Source organism: Salvelinus alpinus, chromosome 10 (assembly GCF_045679555.1).
Source record: "Salvelinus alpinus chromosome 10, SLU_Salpinus.1, whole genome shotgun sequence".
NCBI lineage: Eukaryota > Metazoa > Chordata > Actinopteri > Salmoniformes > Salmonidae > Salvelinus > Salvelinus alpinus.
Window position 1 is genome coordinate 17,393,198 of NC_092095.1, and position 22,975 is coordinate 17,416,172.

Below are 22,975 nucleotides of genomic sequence, written 5' to 3' on the forward strand. Positions count from 1 at the left end.
TAACAAAATGTGGAAAAAGTCAAGGGGTCTGATTACTTTCCGAATGCACTGTATATTTTTATGTATATTTAGTAATTGTTTGCTTTTCTAAAGTCTAGCAACCTTGCCAGTTTTACAGAGAACATTTTCATATTATTTATTCATCATGAAGGAATCAATAGGCTACATAGCTTGATTAAATACATTTTTCAAACATACCTCCTGCCCATCAAATGCTGTGCATGTCACTTTACACTATCAATCGTCCTCCACTGACAATACTGCATGCACTGGACTAGAGTATCTACTGTTCTAGGCATCTTTTTGGCTGTGGCTTTTGTGGAGCGATAGGTAACGATGCTTTGTGGAAAGGGAGTTGTTGATGTGAGCATAGGGTCCCTGGTTCGAGCTTAAGTTGGGTCAAGGAGAGGGACTGAAGTAATACTGTTACATTGATGCTGTTGACCCAGATCACTTAGTTGGGCTCTGCCCAGCTGCTGGGTTTACTGCGGAGAAGGAGGTCAAAGGAGGGTGAGTGTAACTGGTGTGAAATGGCTATCAATCGGTGACATCACTCCCTCAGAGACCTTGAAGTAGTTGTTTGCCTTGTTCTGCGATGCTTCATGAGTGTCTATTGTCGATGTGTTCAGAGGGTCCGGCTTGGTCCGAGTCCTCGTTGGGCACGGAGAGAGACATAAGCACCTGACCCAGTTAGCTTGCCCCCTCCGTAAAATATTTGTATTATGATAAAACATGGGCTTAAAAAGTACGTTTTTTAATTTTATTTAACATTGACATAAAAAAAACACTACACACACACACAATTTGAGTGCGGTCCTCCTGCACTGTGCGTGGTGCTGTCTTGCCTCTCTCGCTGCTCTCTGCTCTCTGTGAGCGTCACAGCTCTACGCTACTGTACTCTCTCTCCATTCCTCCCATCTGGCGGACTGACTGGCACATCGCACCCGACTCTCTGGCCTCCCTGAGCGGTCTGCCTCCACACAGACCCCCGGCAGGTATGGAGGTGTGGGTGGGGTGGTGAGGGGAGCACAGATGGGATAACTTACGAATCATTGGGATGATTCTATTCATCATAAACTCACATTTAGCTACTCTGAATTATTCGTAGCATATATTTCACACTTGTTGTTGAAACATCCGCGTCTGATTAGGATAGTGTTTACCTGCCACTTCATATTTGTGGCAGGTTTGTCACAAGCGACGCAAAGTCATAAAGATAATTTTATCGCGGCTGATGATATGACGTGCTGCTGTTGAATACACATTATGTGTTCTCTAATACCAGGAAGTGGAGCGCGCAATATGTCACACGCACGCCCCTTTTAGCCTACTGACTGTCATTTGTAATGTACAGAAACGCAGTTCAGCCTTCTTTCACTGACATTGACAGAAGGAGTAGCCTATAGATAAACAATCATGCATTTCCTCTTTGTTGATGGATAGAGAGAATAGGCTCGGCTGCATGCGTCACAACTGGTTTGGGCAGGCCTAGGTATGTAGGCTACTATTTCTTGGTGGTTTTGATAGAACATTCCATGACACCCACATTTTTTAATAGGTTGGGATTTTCTTGGCAGGATATTTGTTGACAAAGTAGCCTAAGCATCGTCATCGTAAACATGATAATTAAAGACAAGACACTAGTCTCCGGCAGCGCGAGAGGCACTCGAATCTTGACCCAGATGTTTTCATCTGTCACACGTGGGTGGCACCTGCTGAGGCAATGATTATACCCGTATATTTCCATTATAAATTAAGTCATTACTTTGTTACAAATTTGAAGTGCATAGGTCTCAACGCTTGTGTGAGGAGATTTGGGAAACGTTTCTGATTTGACTGAAGGTGGCGCTGTTTCTGTAGCCGCAATTGAAATCATTAACTACGATGTAAAACAGAGACAGAGGTCTGATACTGTGTGTGTCCTGCAGCATGCTGAATCCTAGAGGGATGGAGACAGACCTGTCCTTGGAGACATGCACTCAGAGCAGAGCAGAGACAGAGGGAGAGAGAACGGAGACCAGAGAGGGACCCACCAGGAGCCCCAGCCCCCTGTCCCCCAATAGGTCTTCAGCTGCTCACAACCTTACTACTCCCCCTAAACTCACCCCTACTCCCCTTAAACTCACCCCTACTCCCCCTAAACTCACCCCTACTCCCCTTAAACTCACCCCTACTCCCCCTAAACTGAATCCCCCCCGCCCTTCTAAACTCACCCCCACTCCCTCTGCTAGTACGCTCACCCTCACCTCTACATGCACACCCTCTTCCTCCTCTACACCTACCCCCAATCCCCCTAAACTGAACCCCACCCCCTCACCTCCCCCTACGCTCACTCATAAAACCCTCACTACTCTCACCCCTATGGTACTCAACCCCACCCCAACGTGTACACCTACTTCCCCCTCACTTACTCCCAACCCCGTCACCCCTACAATACTCATCCCCAACCCTACTCCCCCCACACTTACACCCTCTCTACCTACACCCACGCATTCCCCCACTAAAGCCACTCATAAACCTGTTCCTTTCCCCCTCACTCCCCCCACCATCCACTTTACTTCCCCTCTACTCACTTCCTCCCGCTCCTCCCCCACTGTATCAGCCATCACTTCTCTGCCCCCCTCCTCTGTAAACCATGGCAACATGTCTTCTGCTCCCGGGACTTCCTCCTTGACCAATGGTAACGCAAGGCCAGTCCCCACACCCACCTCTCCACCAATCACGCCTTTCCATACCCCGGCCAGCAGACAGGTAACTGACCATAGAGAAAATTAAACAAAAGCGGCACACTATGTAACTAGCCACACAGACACACAGGCACAAACACACACACACACACACACACACACACACACACACACACACACACACACACACACACACACACACACACACACACACACACACACACACACACACAAACACACACACACAGGCACAAGCACACACACACACACACACACACACACATACACACATTCACACACACAATTGACTACACAGACAAAAACGTCCATTCCTGGATCAATTGGTTTACTTTCCTTTAACCCAGAGTACAGTATTCAAGATACCTCCAAAATACCCCTTTCTCTCTCTGTCAGATACATTTCCCTCGCCCCCTGGATACACCCACTCTGGTGCAAGCCTATCAGAGCACCTCGTCTGTCAGACAGAGGGTATCCCAGCAGGCTTTGCTCCTAGGTCGGAGTTCTTGTTCCAGCCGAGACCAGATGCTGCTCAGGACCCAGATGGTAACAACACACACACCAACACCTGTCAGCCCTACTTCTACCAACTGATAGTGTGTAACAACACACACCAACACCTGTCAGCCCTACTTCTACCAACTGATAGTGTGTAACAACACACACACCAACACCTGTCAGCCCTACTTCTACCAACTGATAGTGTGTAACAACACACACCAACACCTGTCAGCCCTACTTCTACCAACTGATAGTGTGTAACAACACACACACCAACACCTGTCAGCCCTACTTCTACCAACTGATAGTGTGTAACAACACACACCAACACCTGTCAGCCCTACTTCTACCAACTGATAGTGTGTAACAACACACACACCAACACCTGTCAGCCCTACTTCTACCAACTGATAGTGTGTAACAACACACACCAACACCTGTCAGCCCTACTTCTACCAACTGATAGTGTGTAACAACACACACCAACACCTGTCAGCCCTACTTCTACCAACTGATAGTGTGTAACAACACACACCAACACCTGTCAGCCCTACTTCTACCAACTGATAGTGTGTAACAACACACACCAACACCTGTCAGCCCTACTTCTACCAACTGATAGTGTGTAACAACACACACACCAACACCTGTCAGCCCTACTTCTACCAACTGATAGTGTGTAACAACACACACCAACACCTGTCAGCCCTACTTCTACCAACTGATAGTGTGTAACAACACACACACCAACACCTGTCAGCTCTACTTCTACCAACTGATAGTGTGTAACAACACACACACCAACACCTGTCAGCTCTACTTCTACCAACTGATAGTGTGTAACAACACACACCAACACCTGTCAGCCCTACTTCTACCAACTGATAGTGTGTAACAACACACACACCAACACCTGTCAGCTCTACTTCTACCAACTGATAGTGTGTAACAACACACACCAACACCTGTCAGCCCTACTTCTACCAACTGATAGTGTGTAACAACACACACACCAACACCTGTCAGCCCTACTTCTACCAACTGATAGTGTGTAACAACACACACACCAACACCTGTCAGCTCTACTTCTACCAACTGATAGTGTGTAACAACACACACACCAACACCTGTCAGCCCTACTTCTACCAACTGATAGTGTGTAACAACACACACACCAACACCTGTCAGCTCTACTTCTACCAACTGATAGTGTGTAACAACACACACACCAACACCTGTCAGCCCTACTTCTACCAACTGATAGTGTGTAACAACACACACACCAACACCTGTCAGCCCTACTTCTACCAACTGATAGTGTGTAACAACACACACCAACACCTGTCAGCCCTACTTCTACCAACTGATAGTGTGTAACAACACACACACCAACACCTGTCAGCCCTACTTCTACCAACTGATAGTGTGTAACAACACACACACCAACACCTGTCAGCCCTACTTCTACCAACTGATAGTGTGTAACAACACACACACCAACACCTGTCAGCCCTAATTCTACCAACTGATAGTGTGTAACAACACACACACCAACACCTGTCAGCCCTACTTCTACCAACTGATAGTGTGTAACAACACACACACACCACCTGTCAGCCCTACTTCTACCAACTGATAGTGTGTAACAACACACACCAACACCTGTCAGCCCTACTTCTACCAACTGATAGTGTGTAACAACACACACACCAACACCTGTCAGCCCTACTTCTACCAACTGATAGTGTGTAACAACACACACACCAACACCTGTCAGCCCTACTTCTACCAACTGATAGTGTGTAACAACACACACACCAACACCTGTCAGCCCTACTTCTACCAACTGATAGTGTGTAACAACACACACACCAACACCTGTCAGCCCTACTTCTACCAACTGATAGTGTGTAACAACACACACACCAACACCTGTCAGCTCTACTTCTACCAACTGATATTGTGTAACAACACACACACACCACCTGTCAGCCCTACTTCTACCAACTGATAGTGTGTAACAACACACACCAACACCTGTCAGCCCTACTTCTACCAACTGATAGTGTGTAACAACACACACACACCACCTGTCAGCCCTACTTCTACCAACTGATAGTGTGTAACAACACACACACCAACACCTGTCAGCCCTACTTCTACCAACTGATAGTGTGTAACAACACACACACCAACACCTGTCAGCCCTACTTCTACCAACTGATAGTGTGTAACAACACACACACCAACACCTGTCAGCCCTACTTCTACCAACTGATAGTGTGTAACAACACACACACCAACACCTGTCAGCCCTACTTCTACCAACTGATAGTGTGTAACAACACACACACCAACACCTGTCAGCCCTACTTCTACCAACTGATAGTGTGTAACAACACACACACCAACACCTGTCAGCCCTACTTCTACCAACTGATAGTGTGTAACAACACACACCAACACCTGTCAGCCCTACTTCTACCAACTGATAGTGTGTAACAACACACACCAACACCTGTCAGCTCTACTTCTACCAACTGATAGTGTGTAACAACACACACACCAACACCTGTCAGCCCTACTTCTACCAACTGATAGTGTGTAACAACACACACACACCAACACCTGTCAGCCTACTTCTACCAACTGATAGTGTGTAACAACACACACACCAACACCTGTCAGCCCTACTTCTACCAACTGATAGTGTGTAACAACACACACCAACACCTGTCAGCCCTACTTCTACCAACTGAGAGTGTGTAACAACACACACACCAACACCTGTCAGCCCTACTTCTACCAACTGATAGTGTGTAACAACACACACACCAACACCTGTCAGCCCTACTTCTACCAACTGATAGTGTGTAACAACACACACACCAACACCTGTCAGCTCTACTTCTACCAACTGATAGTGTGTAACAACACACACACCAACACCTGTCAGCCCTACTTCTACCAACTGATAGTGTATAACAACACACACCAACACCTGTCAGCCCTACTTCTACCAACTGATAGTGTGTAACAACACACACCAACACCTGTCAGCCCTACTTCTACCAACTGATAGTGTGTAACAACACACACCAACACCTGTCAGCCCTACTTCTACCAACTGATAGTGTGTAACAACACACACCAACACCTGTCAGCCCTACTTCTACCAACTGATAGTGTGTAACAACACACACACACCAACACCTGTCAGCCTACTTCTACCAACTGATAGTGTGTAACAACACACACACCAACACCTGTCAGCCCTACTTCTACCAACTGATAGTGTGTAACAACACACACCAACACCTGTCAGCCCTACTTCTACCAACTGATAGTGTGTAACAACACACACACCAACACCTGTCAGCCCTACTTCTACCAACTGATAGTGTGTAACAACACACACACCAACACCTGTCAGCCCTACTTCTACCAACTGATAGTGTGTAACAACACACACACCAACACCTGTCAGCTCTACTTCTACCAACTGATAGTGTGTAACAACACACACACCAACACCTGTCAGCCCTACTTCTACCAACTGATAGTGTATAACAACACACACCAACACCTGTCAGCCCTACTTCTACCAACTGATAGTGTGTAACAACACACACCAACACCTGTCAGCCCTACTTCTACCAACTGATAGTGTGTAACAACACACACCAACACCTGTCAGCCCTACTTCTACCAACTGATAGTGTGTAACAACACACACCAACACCTGTCAGCCCTACTTCTACCAACTGATAGTGTGTAACAACACACACCAACACCTGTCAGCCCTACTTCTACCAACTGATAGTGTGTAACAACACACACCAACACCTGTCAGCCCTACTTCTACCAACTGATAGTGTGTAACAACACACACCAACACCTGTCAGCCCTACTTCTACCAACTGATAGTGTGTAACAACACACACCAACACCTGTCAGCCCTACTTCTACCAACTGATAGTGTGTAACAACACACACCAACACCTGTCAGCCCTACTTCTACCAACTGATAGTGTGTAACAACACACACCAACACCTGTCAGCCCTACTTCTACCAACTGATAGTGTGTAACAACACACACCAACACCTGTCAGCCCTACTTCTACCAACTGATAGTGTGTAACAACACACACACCAACACCTGTCAGCCCTACTTCTACCAACTGATAGTGTGTAACAACACACACACCAACACCTGTCAGCCCTACTTCTACCAACTGATAGTGTGTAACAACACACACACCAACACCTGTCAGCCCTACTTCTACCAACTGATAGTGTGTAACAACACACACCAACACCTGTCAGCCCTACTTCCACCAACTTCAAACTCCTGAAGCTGAACCCTCAGACTGGCCTTTTTCAAGATTCCTCAGTTCAAGATTACGCTCCCCCCTCTCTCTCGCTCTCTCTCTCTCGCTCTCTCTTTTTCTCTCGCTCTCCCTCTGTATCTATTGCACTCTCATTCTTAGCTGATTTTCACCTCTACAGTACGGCCTGTCCCTTCCTCTTCCTCCTCTTCCTCTTGCCCTGCCTCCGCTCAGGTGAGCAGTTCAGAATGTGTGTGTTAGGTGTGTGTTAGGTGTATGAGAGACCACTGAAGATTGTGATTGTCTCACAAGTTTAACTAAACTCCCTCTCAACCCCCACTCTCTCCCTCCCTATTTATTTTCCTCCCCTCTCCCTCTCTCTCTCCCTCCCTCCCCCATAGCTCCAGAGTCTAACCCTGCACCCCTCTGCTCCTGGAACTCTCACAATCCCCCCTTCTTTACGTCTCAAACCTCCCTCTTCCTCCTCCCCCTCTCCTATCTCTCGTCCCCGTACACCCCTTTTTCCCCCTCTCCGTCCACGCCCCCATCCCAGTGCCATGGTAACAGACAGACAGACCACACCCACCCGGCACCTCTCAGTCCCACCTCCAAGTGAGTCATAAACATGTGATAATGAGTAGAATGTTCAGGAGGAATGACATGTGATTTATAGAATGTCCAGTAAAACCATTCAATCACTCTCTTTTTTCTTACTCTCATTTTTTCTCTTCTCTCCAGCTCTCTACTCTTCTGTGCGTTCTGTTCCTCTGAGACCCAGACTTCATTCTCCAAATGGCCACAGGGTGGCACCCCCGAGACACAGCCCGGCCCTGCAACCAATCGCTGCTGCCGCTGCCGGACAGGCCCCCAGCAGACAGTGGACTGGACCAGCCAGCAGTTTGTCATCTCAAACCCCACCCACACAGACCACCCCAGGCCAATCACAGCTCAGCTCAGGCTCTAGTCCCCTCCCCTTGGGTTCTACTTCCTGTTTTGATCGGTTGCCGCCGGCATCAAGGCAGCTGCAAATCATTGCCCTCTCCGCTGGCTCCACCCACCGCCTCAGCAGCCAACTACAGCCTGCTGTCAACACACACACCCCAGCTTCTGTCCAATCAAAGCACCTGGTTCTTGAATCCCAACCACCTCAGCTCGATGCCCAACCACAGAGGACTTCTGAACACGCCTCTCCCTCTCCCACCTCCTCCATCCACAAAGCCAACTCACCCCTACCCTACCTCCATTATCAGGCCAGACACACTGAACCAAAAGGAGAAGTGGGGAGACAGGGGGTAAGAGAGGAGAGAGAGAGGGTGGGAGGAGAGGAAGAAAAGATGGAGGGAATTGAAGAGGAGCAGAGGAATAGAGAGAGGGTGGGAGGAGACAGACAGGTGACAGGAGAGGAGAAAGGGAATGTGGATAAGAGAGGAGAGAGGGTGGGAGGAGAGGAGAAAGAGGGGACTGGAGGAGAGGAAAAATGGATGGAGAGAGTTAAAGGATTTGAGACACTGCGAGAGATGACAGAAGTAGAGGAGGGGCAGGAAAGGAGGAAGATAGAGGGAGAGGAGCAGAGAGAGAGGATGGAAGTAGAGGAGGAGGAGCGGGGACAGAAAGATGCAATGAAAGGAGAGGAGGAGGAGCGGGGACAGAAAGATGCTATGAAAGGAGAGGAGGGGACTACAATAGACCCACACCTCAATGCAGACCCGGCTACTCAGAACCCTCCCTCAGAACCCCCCATAAACATCCAGAGACCATCAGACCGTCCCATAGAGCAATCCCCAGACATCCCCCACGTGGACCAAGAGGACTTCTGTGAGAACATGTTCAATCAGTCTGACAACCAATCAGGCAGGTACCAGCGCCTCTCCACCATTACCTTTAGCCTTGGCCTATTAATTAAACTTTAAACTAACTTGTGTTGTGAACTCTTCCTCCTCTCTCCCCCCTCCTCTCCGTCTTCCTCCTCTGTCATGCTCCTCCTCTCTCCCCGTCGTCCTCCTCTGTCCTGCTCCTCCCCTCTCCCCCCTCCTCCCCGTCTTCCTCCTCTGTCCTGCTCCTCCTCTCTCCCCCCTCCTCCCCGTCTTCCTCCTCTGTTCTGCTCCTCTCTTCCCCCTCCTCTCCGTCTTCCTCCTCTGTCCTGCTCCTCCCCTCTCCCCCCTCCTCTCCGTCTTCCTCCTCTGTCCTGCTCCTCCTCTCTCCCCCCTCCTCCCCGTCTTCCTCCTCTGTCCTGCTCCTCCCCTCTCCCCCCTCCTCCCCGTCTTCCTCCTCTGTCCTGCTCCTCCTCTCTCCCCCCTCCTCCCCGTCTTCCTCCTCTGTCCTGCTCCTCCTCTCTCCCCCCTCCTCCCCGTCTTCCTCCTCTGTCCTGCTCCTCCTCTCTCCCCCCTCCTCCCCGTCTTCCTCCTCTGTCCTGCTCCTCCTCTCTCCCCCCTCCTCCCCGTCTTCCTCCTCTGTCCTGCTCCTCCTCTCTCCCCCCTCCTCCCCGTCTTCCTCTTCTCTTTTCCTCCCCCCAGTCTTGTCCAGTCTCTCCTCTCAGTCTCCCCCTGCCTCACCCTTCCTCACCCTTTCATCTGACCTCCCCCCTCCTCTCTTGCCTGTTAGCCCTTCCCACCCAAAGACCCTCAGCCTATCACAGAGCTGCCCTGAGACCTTCAGCCTATCGGAGCGCAAGCCTTGGTCACAGAGGGTCTGGCCAGAGGGTGGGAGGCGTGTCTTAACTCACCTGGTGGAGGGCTTCATCATACAGGAGGGGCAGCAGGCGTTCCCGGTAAACACACACACACAATTCCTACAGGGGATATAGCTGGTGTCTAGTTGGTGTCACAGACTGATACATTAACAGTATATACAGTATAACCTTTGAGTGTGCGTGCATGCGTGTGTGTGTACCTGTGCAGGTGAACCGCTCGTCTCTGTTTTTGGGAGGGCAGGAGGCTATCTCCCAGAATGGGAACAGAGAGGGGGCTGAGTTATTACCGTTGACAGACACACCAGAGCCACCGGAATATTCCAGCGAATCAGAACAAGAGCGCATGGCTACAAGTGACAAGCTCACAGGTAAACGACCTTAATCTCCTGGTTCTGAATCAATATTCAATTCAATATTCAATTCAATTCTCTCTCTGAATCCAAACCACACTAGGTCCCAGAGAGAGACAGAGGGGAGTGTTACATTGCGAGTCTTGTGGGAAGAGAGGCCACGCCCACTCCTTCCACCGCTCCAAGCGATACTGCTCCACTTCCTGTGCCCGCAGGTAAGCCGCACTACCATTGGCTGAACACAGTAACAAAACAGTGACAGAATAGTTATTCTCTTGGTCTAGACCAGCGTTTCTCAAACTAGGGGTCGCGACCAAACTATACACACACATACACATGGATTTTGTGTTACAGATATGTGGTAGTGGAGTAAGGGCCCGAGGGCACACACTTAGTGTGTTGTGAATTCTGTAATTAATGTGTTGTAATGTTTTTAAAATAGTATAACTACCTTAATTTTGCCGGACCCCAGGAAGAGTAGCTGCTGCCTTGGCAGGAACTAATGGGGATCCATAATAAACCCCAGGAAGAGTAGCTGCTGCCTTGGCAGGAACTAATGGGGATCCATAATAAACCCCAGGAAGAGTAGCTGCTGCCTTGGCAGGAACTAATGGGGATCCATAATAAACCCCAGGAAGAGTAGCTGCTGCCTTGGCAGGAACTAATGGGGATCCATAATAAACCCCAGGAAGAGTAGCTGCTGCCTTGGCAGGAACTAATGGGGATCCATAATAAACCCCAGGATGAGTAGCTGCTGCCTTGGCAGGAACTAATGGGGATCCATAATAAACCCCAGGAAGAGTAGCTGCTGCCTTGGCAGGAACTAATGGGGATCCATAATAAACCCCAGGAAGAGTAGCTGCTGCCTTGGCAGGAACTAATGGGGATCCATAATAAACCCCAGGAAGAGTAGCTGCTGCCTTGGCAGGAACTAATGGGGATCCATAATAAATACAAATACAAATATGGGGTTGCCTGATTTGAAAATGGGTTGGTGAGAGAAACTCTGAAATGAAACCGGGTAAACGTCAGTAACCTCCGGTAGCCGCTTAGATACAGTTGTAATAAACAGAGCGATTTCTGTTTTCATTCATATAAATGTGACTGTATCTTTTGAACGGTTTAAGCTACAAAATATTATGACCCCATCACTGGAAGATAAGACTCTCGGGAACACGTATGTCTGTTTCTGTCTACAATTCCCACAAGCTGCACAGGACTCATTAGAACAGAGTGGACAAGACCAGGCACTGCATCAGACTGGGGGGAGAGCATCATCAATTATCATGTTCTTTAATACACAGAAGTTCATACCAAATGATTGCCTGATGATCTTCTGAACTTCTCAGTACCTTTCTGATTCTGATTTCACTTCAAACCACAATACTTCCTTCAGATTGAAATACTTTCAAAAGTACTGTCAGACTGATTTGTAATAGCCTGTCATAGCCCCAATTAAAAAGGTTAACATTGGCCGTTGATTACATACATATTTTTACATGGTGGGGTCACACATGTTTTTTATATCAAACTGGGGTCGCGGGCCAAAAGGGTTTGGGAACCCCTGGTCTAGACAGCAAGTTCTATGTGATGTTGTTGTTTAACCACATATCTATTTACTACAGTTGTACGGCCCAGACATTCATAAACACACAATAACACATACACACCCTCACACAGGCTGTGGTCAGACAGGACGTCACATGGGAGGAACTCTCAACCCCAGAGAGCTCAGAGAAAGGACACATCATCATCATCTTTCTCCCTCTCTCCCTCCAGGTATAATGTAGGGCTGTCCAAGCGTCTGCGTGCCCTGAGTGCTGGCAGCCACCCAGAGGGGCGGCGCTCTGAGATTAACAAGGTGGAGTCTGTGCCTGGGAAGCCTCTCCTACTGCGACTGGTCAGTTACAACTTTTAACAAATAGGTCACTCCACAGTGATACACTTTATGGTATAGCCTGCAGGTTTAATGCCTTATAACATGTTATAAACATATAGAAGCCTATATAATTGAAGCCCAGCTGTTCGTTCATGTTCCGTCTCCTGTAACATAATCTCTTTTAGCCCCGTGAAATATGGAGCGCCCATAGCCGTGACAACGAAGAGGAGGAGGGGCATGCTGTTCCCACAACGACCAGGCTGGAGCGCCGAGCGGCACGGAGGGCGAGGAGAGCCTCAGAGCCAGCGATGACCCCTAGTAACCCCACTGTGACCTCTAGTGACCCCCTACTTGCACAGTGGAGCGTCGAGCAAGTCTGGGACTTCATACACAAACTGCCAGGTAGGACACACACACTGCCAGGTAACACATACACACACTGCCAGGTAACACATACACACACTGTCAGGTAACACACACACACTCTGCCACATAACACACACACTGCCAGGTAACACATACACACACTGCCAGGTAACACATACACACACTGTCAGGTAACACACACACACTCTGCCACATAACACACACACTGCCAGGTAACACACACACACACTGCCAGGTAACACATACACACACTGCCAGGTAACACACACACTGCCACGTAACACACACACTGCCAGGTAACACATAAACACACACTGCCACGTAACACACACACTGCCAGGTAACACATAAACACACACTGCCACGTAACACACACACTGCCAGGTAACACACACACACACACACACACACACTGCCACGTAACACACACACTGCCAGGTAACACATACACACACTGCCAGGTAACACATACACACACTGTCAGGTAACACACACACACTCTGCCACATAACACACACACACACTGCCAGGTAACACATACACACACTGTCAGGTAACACACACACACTCTGCCACATAACACACACACACACACACACACACACACACACACACACACACACACACACACACACACACACACACACACACACACACACACACACACACTGCCAGGTAACACACACACACACACTGCCAGGTAACACACACACACACACACTGCCAGGTAACACATACACACACTGCCAGGTAACACACCCACACACACACACTGCCACGTAACACACACACTGCCAGGTAACACATACACACTCTGCCACATAACACACACACACACACACACACACACACACACACACACACACACACACACACACACACACTGCCAGGTAACACACACACACACACTGCCAGGTAACACACACACACACACACTGCCAGGTAACACATACACACACTGCCAGGTAACACACACACACACACACACACACTGCCACGTAACACACACACTGCCAGGTAAAACATACACACACTGTCAAGTAACACACACACACTCTGCCACATAACACACACACACACACTGCCAGGTAACACACACACACTCTGCCACATAACACACACACTGCCAGGTAACACACACACACACACACTGCCAGGTAACACACACACACACTGCCACGTAACACACACACACAAGGACACGCATTCACCCATCTCCCTGCTGTAGGTTGTTGGCCGGTTATATGTTGTCTTTAGGTTTTGGGGAGGTTATAACCTGTGTGTGTTGTCTTTAGGTTTTGGGGAGGTTATAACCTGGGTGTATGGTGTTTTAAGGTTGTGGGGATGTTATAACCTGTGTGTGTTGTCTTTAGGTTTTGGGGAGGTTATAACCTGTGTGTGTTGTCTTTAGGTTTTGGGGAGGTTATAACCTGGGTGTATGGTGTTTTAAGGTTGTGGGGATGTTATAACATGTGTGTGTTGTCTTTAGGTTTTGGGGAGGTTATAACCTGGGTGTATGGTGTTTTAAGGTTGTGGGGATGTTATAACCTGTGTGTGTTGTCTTTAGGTTTTGGGGAGGTTATAACCTGAGTGTATGGTGTTTTAAGGTTGTGGGGATGTTATAACCTGTGTGTGGTGTCTAGGTTTTGGGGAGGTTATAACTTGGGTGTGTTGTCTTTTGTTTTTGTGGAGGTTATAACCTGTGTGTGTTGTCTTTAGGTTTTGGGGAGGTTATAACCTGTGTGTGTTGTCTTTAGGTTTTGGGGAGGTTATAACCTGTGTGTGTTGTCTTTAGGTTGTGAGGAGGTTATAACCTGTGTGTGTTGCCTTTAGGTTTTTGGGAGGTTATAACCTGTGTGTGTTGTCTTTAGGTTTTGGGGAGGTTATAACCTGTGTGTGTTGTCTTTAGGTTTTGGGGAGGTTATAACCTGTGTGTATGGTGTTTTAAGGTTATGGAGAGGTTATAAACTGGGTGTGTTATCTTTGGTTCTGGGGAGGTTATAACCTGGGCGTATGCTGTTTTAAGATTGTGGGGAGGTTATAACCTGTGTGTATGCTTTTTTAAGGTTATGGAGAGGTTATAACCTGGGTGTATGTTATCTTTAGGTTGTGTGGATGTTATAACCTTAGTGTATGTTGTCTTTAGGTTTTGGGGAGGTTATAACCTGGTGCTTTAAGGTTGTGGGGTGGTTATAACCTGGATGTATGTTGTTATAAGGTTATGGAGAGGTTATAACCTATGTATATGTTATCTTTAGGTTGTGGATGTTAAAACCAGTGTGTATGTTGTGGGGAGATTATAACCGGGTTCTATGTTGTTTTACGGTTATGGAGAGGTTATAACCTGGATGTATGTTATCTTTAGGTTGTGTGGAGGTTATAACCTGTGTGAATGTTGTTTTAAGGTTGTGGGGAGGTTATAATCTAGCTGTATGTTGTTTTAAGGTTGTTGGGAGGTTATAACCTGTGTGTATGCTGTTTTAATGTTGTGTGGAGGTTATAACCTGTGTGTGTATGTTTTCTTTAGGTTGTGTCGAGGTTGCGGAGGCGTTCCGTGTTCAGGAGATAGACGGCCAGGCCCTGCTGCTGCTCACTGAGGACCACCTGATGACCAGCATGAACATCAAACTGGGACCAGCTCTCAAGATCTGTGCCCACATCAACACACTCAGACACAGATAGAGAGGGAGGAGGAGAGATGAGTGAAGGAGGTGAGGTGGGAGGAGGAGAGATGAGAGAAGGAGGTGAGGTGGGTGGGTGGGAGGAAGAGAAGATGGAGACAGAAAAAAGTTAGAGGGGTGGGTGTGGAAAAAGATAGGGAAAAGAGTGATTGATAGATGGGGAAGAGAGTGGGATGAGAGAGAGGGGGGAGAAAAAAGGACAGCGAAGATGAGAGATAAAGAGATTCATTCAAGAGATGAAGAGCTAAGAGCGAATCAGTGAGAGAGGAGAGGGACGTTTTCTATTCTATTGTGTCTGTGTACATATTTTACAATGCCGTCTATTGGGTGTAACAAACAATTTCATTAAGGATTTGTAATATACAGTATCATGTATTTGTGTATTTGGTTATTATTTTAAAATGTGGTATCACATGTAAATTGTAAAATACTTTTTGATTTTACACAGTTGATACACAGACATTTTTTAAATAACTTTGTGGAATTTAATGTCTTAACTAAATAAATGATTATGTTTTTATATATAATCTCTTCTGAGGAAAAAGTTAGATCTTATTTGACTCATAACCATGTCAATTTTGTCAGATGTCATAATGTTTTCTTTTATTCTTAAAACTCAGTAATAAATCAAATTAATTTATGAACATTGTTTTTCTGCCTAGGTATTGGTATTATGATATTTGGTAGTCATCGAAATGACCCATCTCACTACTAACTCCTGCCACCAGATGGAGGTGAAGGGTCACGTTTACTAGTAGAGAGACGGCAGCTGCAATATTCTCTCAACTCATGGAAACAATGATCAAGGAAAATTCTATATGAATTACATAAAAAACAATGTATCATATTTATATTGCTATCGCTGATGCTTCTCTGGAGCACAATGTCTAAGTCCATACATGAAAACCATTATAAAGCAGCACAGACCTATTATTGCTGAATCAATCCGTGTTTATGCCAAACCAATCAGGAACCAGCGGCAATTTCAACACTGCTGAAATGTTTATAACAGATTAGCTGTCTCTTCTTGAAAAACGTGGAAAAAATTATTTCACCTTTAATTCCTATTACTAACAACTCAAATAAGAACTAATAGATGTTTTTTTTTCAACTTGATGTTTTTTGTAAAATAAAAGACTACTACCAGGCGGTTGAGAAGTCAAAAGGTCATACCAGCATGCCATATTAGAATGGCAATTTGCATAGCATTTTTTACTCATTAGAACAATATTGCAAAAATGACTTTAGGTCTGCTTCAATGGCTTTTTATAGGTAGGTAAGCATTGTTAAATAAGGACTGATGTTTAGCAAATTAGGGTAATTTTGTATGTCCGAACATATTCAATTAACCGCTATTTCTATGCTTCCAGTTCGAACAGTTTTGTGTTTGCTTCTTTTACTTTGTATTGTACCCCAGCTTCAAACAGCTGAAATTACAATATTTTTATGGAAAATATATTTCACAGTGGTTTATATGGTACAATGATTCTCTACACTATAATTGATTGTTTTGTCACATAAACTGAAATTAGGCGAACTATTAGAATTTGACCAATCAGGAAATGGTGGAGCGATTTCTGCATATTGCACCTTAAGGTATGAATATTGATTAATTGACCCCATGGTCATGAAATGTGGTTTAACCAATTTATGTTGCCTAATATAGTGTGTTGTCAACAATTAAAATTTCACCATAATAGGTATATATAAAAACAAGGCAACAGTAAACATGTCGTCATAGCCTGTCATAGCCAAAATTGTAAATGGCAGAAAATCCATCATGGCGGAACTTATGAGGAGAGGGACCTATGTACCGAATTTCATGACCTTAGTTTTAACTGGGTGAGGGGCGTGACCTTTCAAAATGTGCATTTTCAGTCTCTTATTGTAGTGCCACCATCTGGCCAATCAATGTAATTTGGTAAATGCTAGACAGACAGATCCACTGTCCCCTTCCCGATTTGATTGTGGGGGACAATAAATGCACCCTATTTTTAGTCCACCTTACTTTTTACTGACATATCAACTGACATTTTAACAAAATTCTTGCTTTTTAGCCTTTTTAGATTTTAACTATTTATTTTCATAATTCAACACACAAGGAATGGTGCAATATGAATCACTCACCAACTGAATTCCTACCCTTTATCCCATATCTTTGGTGACTGATTTTGAGTTTTCTTACAGCCCTCTGACTGGACAAAGTTAGAGTGCCACAACACTGAACTGCAGCAACCCAAAAGGATACTAATCATGTAAATTATTGCAGTTCTGAAGTTCAGCCCTAACGCACCCCTTTTACTGTGGAACTATACAGCCTGAGATGTATAATTTCTCCAGATGTTTATTAAGAATTGAATTAAAGATACATTTGACATTTTAATTGGTTAATTTATTAGTGAATCTTTTTCTATTTATGTATTTTTCCATATTTTGTGACGGTTCAGTTTTTCCCTTGAAAAAAAGTAATGTATTTCTGATTGCGCGTCCCTGTGACAGTACATTCTATAGAGCATGTGTGCAGGCAGCTGAGCGGGAGCGTGGCCAGCTTGGTAGGCATCATCATCACCACAACCACCAATGAAAGGGTGCGCACCTGCGACTACACGTGTGCGCATGGATAAGCCGGGCGCACAAAGCCACAGGCTCCGGGTTCTACCAGTGTGTCTCGCTTGACCAGATCCTCACATTACCAGGTGCGTGTCTGTGTGTGGTTGAAGGAAGTTGCCTCTAACCACATCTGTAGTCCACCTGCAGATTCAATAGACTTCTAGAAAACCGTGCCATATCTCGTGTTATTTAAAAAAACATCTGAATATAAAAGTCAGGGGGTATCGCTGTGTTCTCTCTCGCTACCTTTCCCCTCCCCCTCCAGCATACATCCATACATGTCGTGTGTTGATGGTGTGTGTGCGTGTCCTGCCCTGCATCAGACTAGGTCTAGGACATGAGATCCCGGCTACCAAACTACGCTGTGCCATGTTGGGGGGCTCGCTCATCTTCGTCATGGATAAGTGAGACGCACGTTCACACACAGACACAAACATTCCACACAACTTAATGTTATCCTATATTGATTAATGATGCTGTGTCAGGCTATGGGATGTTGTAGGACCATATCATATCACCCTCTCTCTAACCTGGAAAGTGCTTCCTCTGTGGGACAGGAAGTCCATGTCAGAAGTCTTGTGACAGGGACCGAGCAGCTGGTGGACAACAGCTGACTCTCTTTCTCTCCACCCTATCTCTTTCCAGCGCTCTGTGGATTGGTGTCAACTATCTGGTTTGCTATTGGTGCTCATGCAGAGGAGGGTCTGATGTAATTCGGCATCTCACTGTACGCTGGATGGTTCAGCTCCGCCCCGTCTCCTGGGGAGCACTATGATTCTGTGTTGCCACGGTGACAACCCCTCGGGGAACCCCCAGTGGCAAGAGATCAGCTACTACTACTCCAGACAGGCAGGGGGCGCCACCACACCCATCAGCCCTGCCACTACTGCTACCACTGTAGTCACAGGCAACCACGCCAAGAGCACCCACGTGTGAGAAAGAATGTAAAAAAGGATTATGAGCTGCAGAGAACTTGTGATTGACACATCCACATGGCTGGCCAGTCTTCATGACCTCATCCTTCTCCACCACTGGTGTTTTAGTGTTCTAGTGTTTTAGTGTTTTAGAGTTTTAGTGTTCTAGTGTTCTAGTGTTCTAGTGTTCTAGTGTAGTGAGGGAACAAAGACAGGTGTTCTCTCAGATGTATTTGTTTTATTGACAGTTTATCAGACAACAGCAAAACACAGATCACTCTTTCTGCACACATTTACACACTCTGATTCAACAATAAATACTTTCTTTTTTGAATGATCACACTCTTAAAACAAAATAATCTTAAATATTTTCCAACCAACTCATCCATGTACAATGTCACACCAGAGGAGTCAGACTAATAGGTAGTATAAGAGCATGTTTGCTCCTGTATAATTGATTCACTCTCGGATAGATAGATAGATTTTAAACACAGCATGTTGTATGTATGTTTATAATGCAGTGTTAGACCAGGTGGAATGGTTGCCATATAGCTCACTTCTCCTGTCCTCTCAGGTCTACTCAAGTGCCTATGGTGTGGGGCTTGATGAGGGATTCAGGAGCCCTCTGCCCTTCCTCTCCTCTAGTGCCCAGTGAAACAGGAAGTAGGTGTGTTCCACTGCAGCTGTCAATCACAAGAGGAGCCCTCGGGTTCCTGGGGATCTGTGTAGCCCTGATTGGTTCTTCCCCTGGATCCCATAGAGGAGCCCTGAGGGCCGGACTGATAACCTGACTGGTTCTGGTACTGGGAGCCATCCTGGTACTGGTTGCCATCCTGGTACTGGTTGCCATCTTGATTGCCATCTTGATACTGGTTTTGGTACTGGTCACCCTCCTGATCCTGGTTCTGATCCTGGTTTTGCTGTTGGTAGTGGTAGCCCTTCTCCGCTGACCAGCCCTGGTAGCGCCCCTCTTCCTGGTTGTCCTGGGGGTCAAGGTCATTGTCAGGGGAGAAGGTGTCGTCAAGGTGGTCATCATAGCGCTGGTAGGTGCTGGCGTGAGCCTGTTCCTCTCTGGTGCTGATCTCCAAAGAGCTGTTCCATATCCCATAGCAACCGTAGATCAGTATACCTAGAGAGACAGACCATAATAATATCACATCCCATAGCAACTGTATATCAGTACACCTAGAAAGAGGATAGGGGAAGGAAAGAGAGGAGCAGATGGATGGAAAGATAAGGAGATAGAGGAGGGTAGAGGGAGAGAGGGGGGAGAGAGGAGGGAGATATGAGGTTAGATGGAGAGAGGGGGGAGAGAGGAGGGTAGAGGGAGAGAGGGAGGTAAGAGGAGGGTAGAGGGAGAGAAGATGGTAGAGGGGGAGAGAGGAGGGTAGAGGGAGAGAGGGGGGGAGAGGAGGCTCTCTTCTCCACATGAAGGAAGTGACTAGAGACAGGGTAACTTACCCAGAGTGCACCAGACAGCGAAGCGTGCCCAGGTGAGCGGCGACAGTTTCAGCATCAGGTAGGAGTTTACCAAGATGGCCACTGCGGGGACAAACGGCACGCACGGCGCCATGTAGGGCAGGATCCGCCCGCTCTCAGGCTGGCGCACGATCACCACCAGTATGGTTGCTATTTTGCCTGCCAATAGTGTCGCTACGATACCTGAAACGGCCGAGCCCGCTCCGGTCCCTCGCTCCACGCCGAAGATGACAGTGGCCCAGAGGAGAAAGGAGAGGAAGAAGAGGAGGAGGGTGCAGCGTGTCACCATGCGACCGGAGGACGGGGTGGGACGGGCCGAGGCGTCAGGGATCCCCAGGCGGACACGCAGGGTGGAGTAACGACTACCTAGAACCCTCTTCAACAGCGAGGAGGGGCCGGTGTGGAAGCTGCCAGAGTCACCAGGTTCACCTGCAACACCGCTCGATTGGTAGCCGGAGCTGTCAGGGTCAAAGGTCGATGAGTCTGCTCCTCCAATCAACATCTGGTCGTCGTTGGTGGGCAGAGTTCCGTCATCGCATTCCGCCATCACGCCCTCTTTTTGCCTAGGCCCCTCCTCTTCCTCCCCAGGCAGGAAGTTGTGTGTGTCTGTGTCGGGCTGGTAGCGCAGCAGCAGGACACACACACTGACCAGGGTGTAAGCCAGTAGCGTTCCTATAGACATCATCTCTATGAGATCTTGCAGGGAGACGAGGAGAGACATGAGAGCAGCCAGACAGCCAGACACCAGACACGCTACTGCTGGAGTGTGAGTGTATGGAGAGACGTTGGCCAGGAACCTGCACACACACACACAGGAATAAACACACATTACTACCATTTAGTGAACATTCATCTTCATAACATTAGTCTGTGTGTGTGTGTCCATGTGCTGTTCACCTGAAGAGCAGTCCGTCTCTAGCCATAGCGTATATGACCCTGGGCATGGGGAACAGGGAGCCCATTAGACTGACAGTGAGGCCAGCTATAGACCCTACAGCCACTATGTATTTCCCCGGCAGGAACCCATGCACTGCAAACATCTCCATCAGTGGAGCTGAACCATCGATCAGGTCATAAGGAACCATCAGAGTCAGGACCACAGACACCTAAGGAGAGATACACACACACACACACCACACACACACACACACACACACACACACACACACACACACACACACACACACACACACACACACACACACACACACACACACACACACACACACACACACACACACACACACACACACACACACACACACACACACACACACACACACAGACACAGACATGTAATAATGAAGGCAGTAATAGCAGAGAGGATGGAGATGTGTGTGTACTCACAGAGACGTATGCAGTCAGGCAGGTTATCAGACTAGCAGTAATAGCATAGGGTATAGAGGTGTTGGGACTCTTGGCTTCTTCTCCTGTTGTAGCGATGATGTCAAACCCTATGAAGGCATAGAAACAAGTGGCCGCTCCCTTCATCACCTGGTACACACACACACACATCAGAGAGAGGTTAATGTGTTTGTGTGTGTGTGTCTATGTGAATGCTGGTGTGTGTGTGTGCCTGCGTATTCGTGTGTGACTTCGTTTAGCTGAGCGTATCTCTTACCCCGGACCATCCGTAGGGCAGGAAGTTTCCCGCCTCCCAGTTGTCAGCGGAGAGAAAGAAGAGTCCAGAGATGATCAGGAAGCACCACACCACCAGGTTGACCATGTTCAGAACGTTATTCAACCCTACCGAGTTACGAACCCCTAATGACACAATTACCGTGACAACCAGCGATATAGCCATGGCCAGGACGTCAGGGTACGACTCCTCCCCTTTACCTGCAGGGGGGGAGTGGAGATTATAGGCACACAAACACACACACACACATACATACATACACACACAGTCACTCACTCACCCAGGCCTCTGAGTGTCCCCAGGTGTGTTATCATGTAGCTTGAGATGCTGTGATTGGCCAGCGAGTCAAACATGCTGCTGAGAGCCGATGCCCCGGCTGCAGTACCAATCAGGTACTCCAGGATCAGATTCCAGCCAATGAAAAAGGCCGTACACTCCCCCACTGTGACATAGCTGTAGGTGTAGGCTGACCCAGTTGTCTTAGGGACACGCACGCCAAACTCTGCATAACATACACCTGGAAGAGAGACACATTTGACCCAGGTTAAACACACATACATGTCAAACTACTACAAACACATATATGTGTGTGTGTGTGTATGTGTATGTGTGCGTGCGTGCGTGCGTGTCTCTGACCTGACAGTATAGAAGCCACAGCAGCGATGATAAAGGACAGGATCACTCCCGGCCCCGCCATCTCCTTAGCAACCAGCCCGGCAACCACGTACATCCCTGTGCCAACGCAGCTCCCCACCCCTAGCGACACCAGGTCAGCTGTCGTCAGGACCCTAGCCAGCCCCCCTACCTCTGTG

General features: G+C 47.5%; 2 protein-coding genes and 1 pseudogene across 4 annotated transcripts in view; 2 read left to right on the forward strand and 1 right to left on the reverse strand.

Annotated features, from left to right (window-relative positions):
* Positions 1–885: 885 nt before the first annotated feature.
* On the forward strand, positions 886–16,162 carry LOC139531573 (polyhomeotic-like protein 3). Of its 3 annotated transcripts, none has more exons than XM_071328138.1 (12): positions 886–995; positions 1,929–2,751; positions 3,102–3,251; positions 7,698–7,769; positions 7,937–8,147; positions 8,274–9,386; positions 10,049–10,302; positions 10,433–10,592; positions 10,678–10,789; positions 12,354–12,474; positions 12,639–12,855; positions 15,368–16,162. In XM_071328138.1, exons 2-12 carry the CDS (start codon positions 1,930–1,932, stop codon positions 15,520–15,522), a joined length of 3,387 nt encoding a protein of 1,128 aa, XP_071184239.1. In that variant the 5' UTR covers positions 886–995; position 1,929; the 3' UTR covers positions 15,523–16,162. The 3 variants fall into 3 exon arrangements, with proteins under 3 accessions (XP_071184239.1, XP_071184241.1, XP_071184240.1); XM_071328139.1 differs by lacking the exon at positions 886–995 and adding an exon at positions 1,350–1,492; XM_071328140.1 differs by lacking the exon at positions 7,698–7,769.
* On the forward strand, positions 15,539–19,188 carry LOC139531476 (claudin-11-like; annotated as a pseudogene).
* An 81-nt stretch (positions 19,189–19,269) lies between these two features.
* Positions 19,270–22,975, reverse strand: part of slc7a14b (solute carrier family 7 member 14b) — a 3,988-nt gene continuing 282 nt past the window's right edge. The window contains exons 1-7 of the mRNA XM_071328142.1: positions 22,800–22,975; positions 22,444–22,680; positions 22,146–22,363; positions 21,872–22,018; positions 21,422–21,630; positions 20,507–21,321; positions 19,270–20,174 (exon numbers count right to left, since the gene is read on the reverse strand). The exon at positions 22,800–22,975 is cut by the window's right edge and continues 282 nt beyond it. Of these exons, the coding sequence (XP_071184243.1) occupies positions 19,732–20,174; positions 20,507–21,321; positions 21,422–21,630; positions 21,872–22,018; positions 22,146–22,363; positions 22,444–22,680; positions 22,800–22,975 (2,245 nt within the window). The 3' untranslated portion in view covers positions 19,270–19,731. The remainder of the gene's footprint in view (positions 20,175–20,506; positions 21,322–21,421; positions 21,631–21,871; positions 22,019–22,145; positions 22,364–22,443; positions 22,681–22,799) is intronic.

Coding starts and splice junctions, on each gene's coding strand:
- LOC139531573 (XM_071328138.1), top strand. CDS start 1,930: ATGCTGAATCCTAGAGGGATGGAGACAGACCTGTCCTTGGAGACATGC. Junction 9,387..10,048: donor TCAGTCTGACAACCAATCAG/GCAGGTACCAGC, acceptor TCCTCCCCCCAG/TCTTGTCCAGTCTCTCCTCT. Junction 12,475..12,638: donor AGCCTCTCCTACTGCGACTG/GTCAGTTACAAC, acceptor AATCTCTTTTAG/CCCCGTGAAATATGGAGCGC.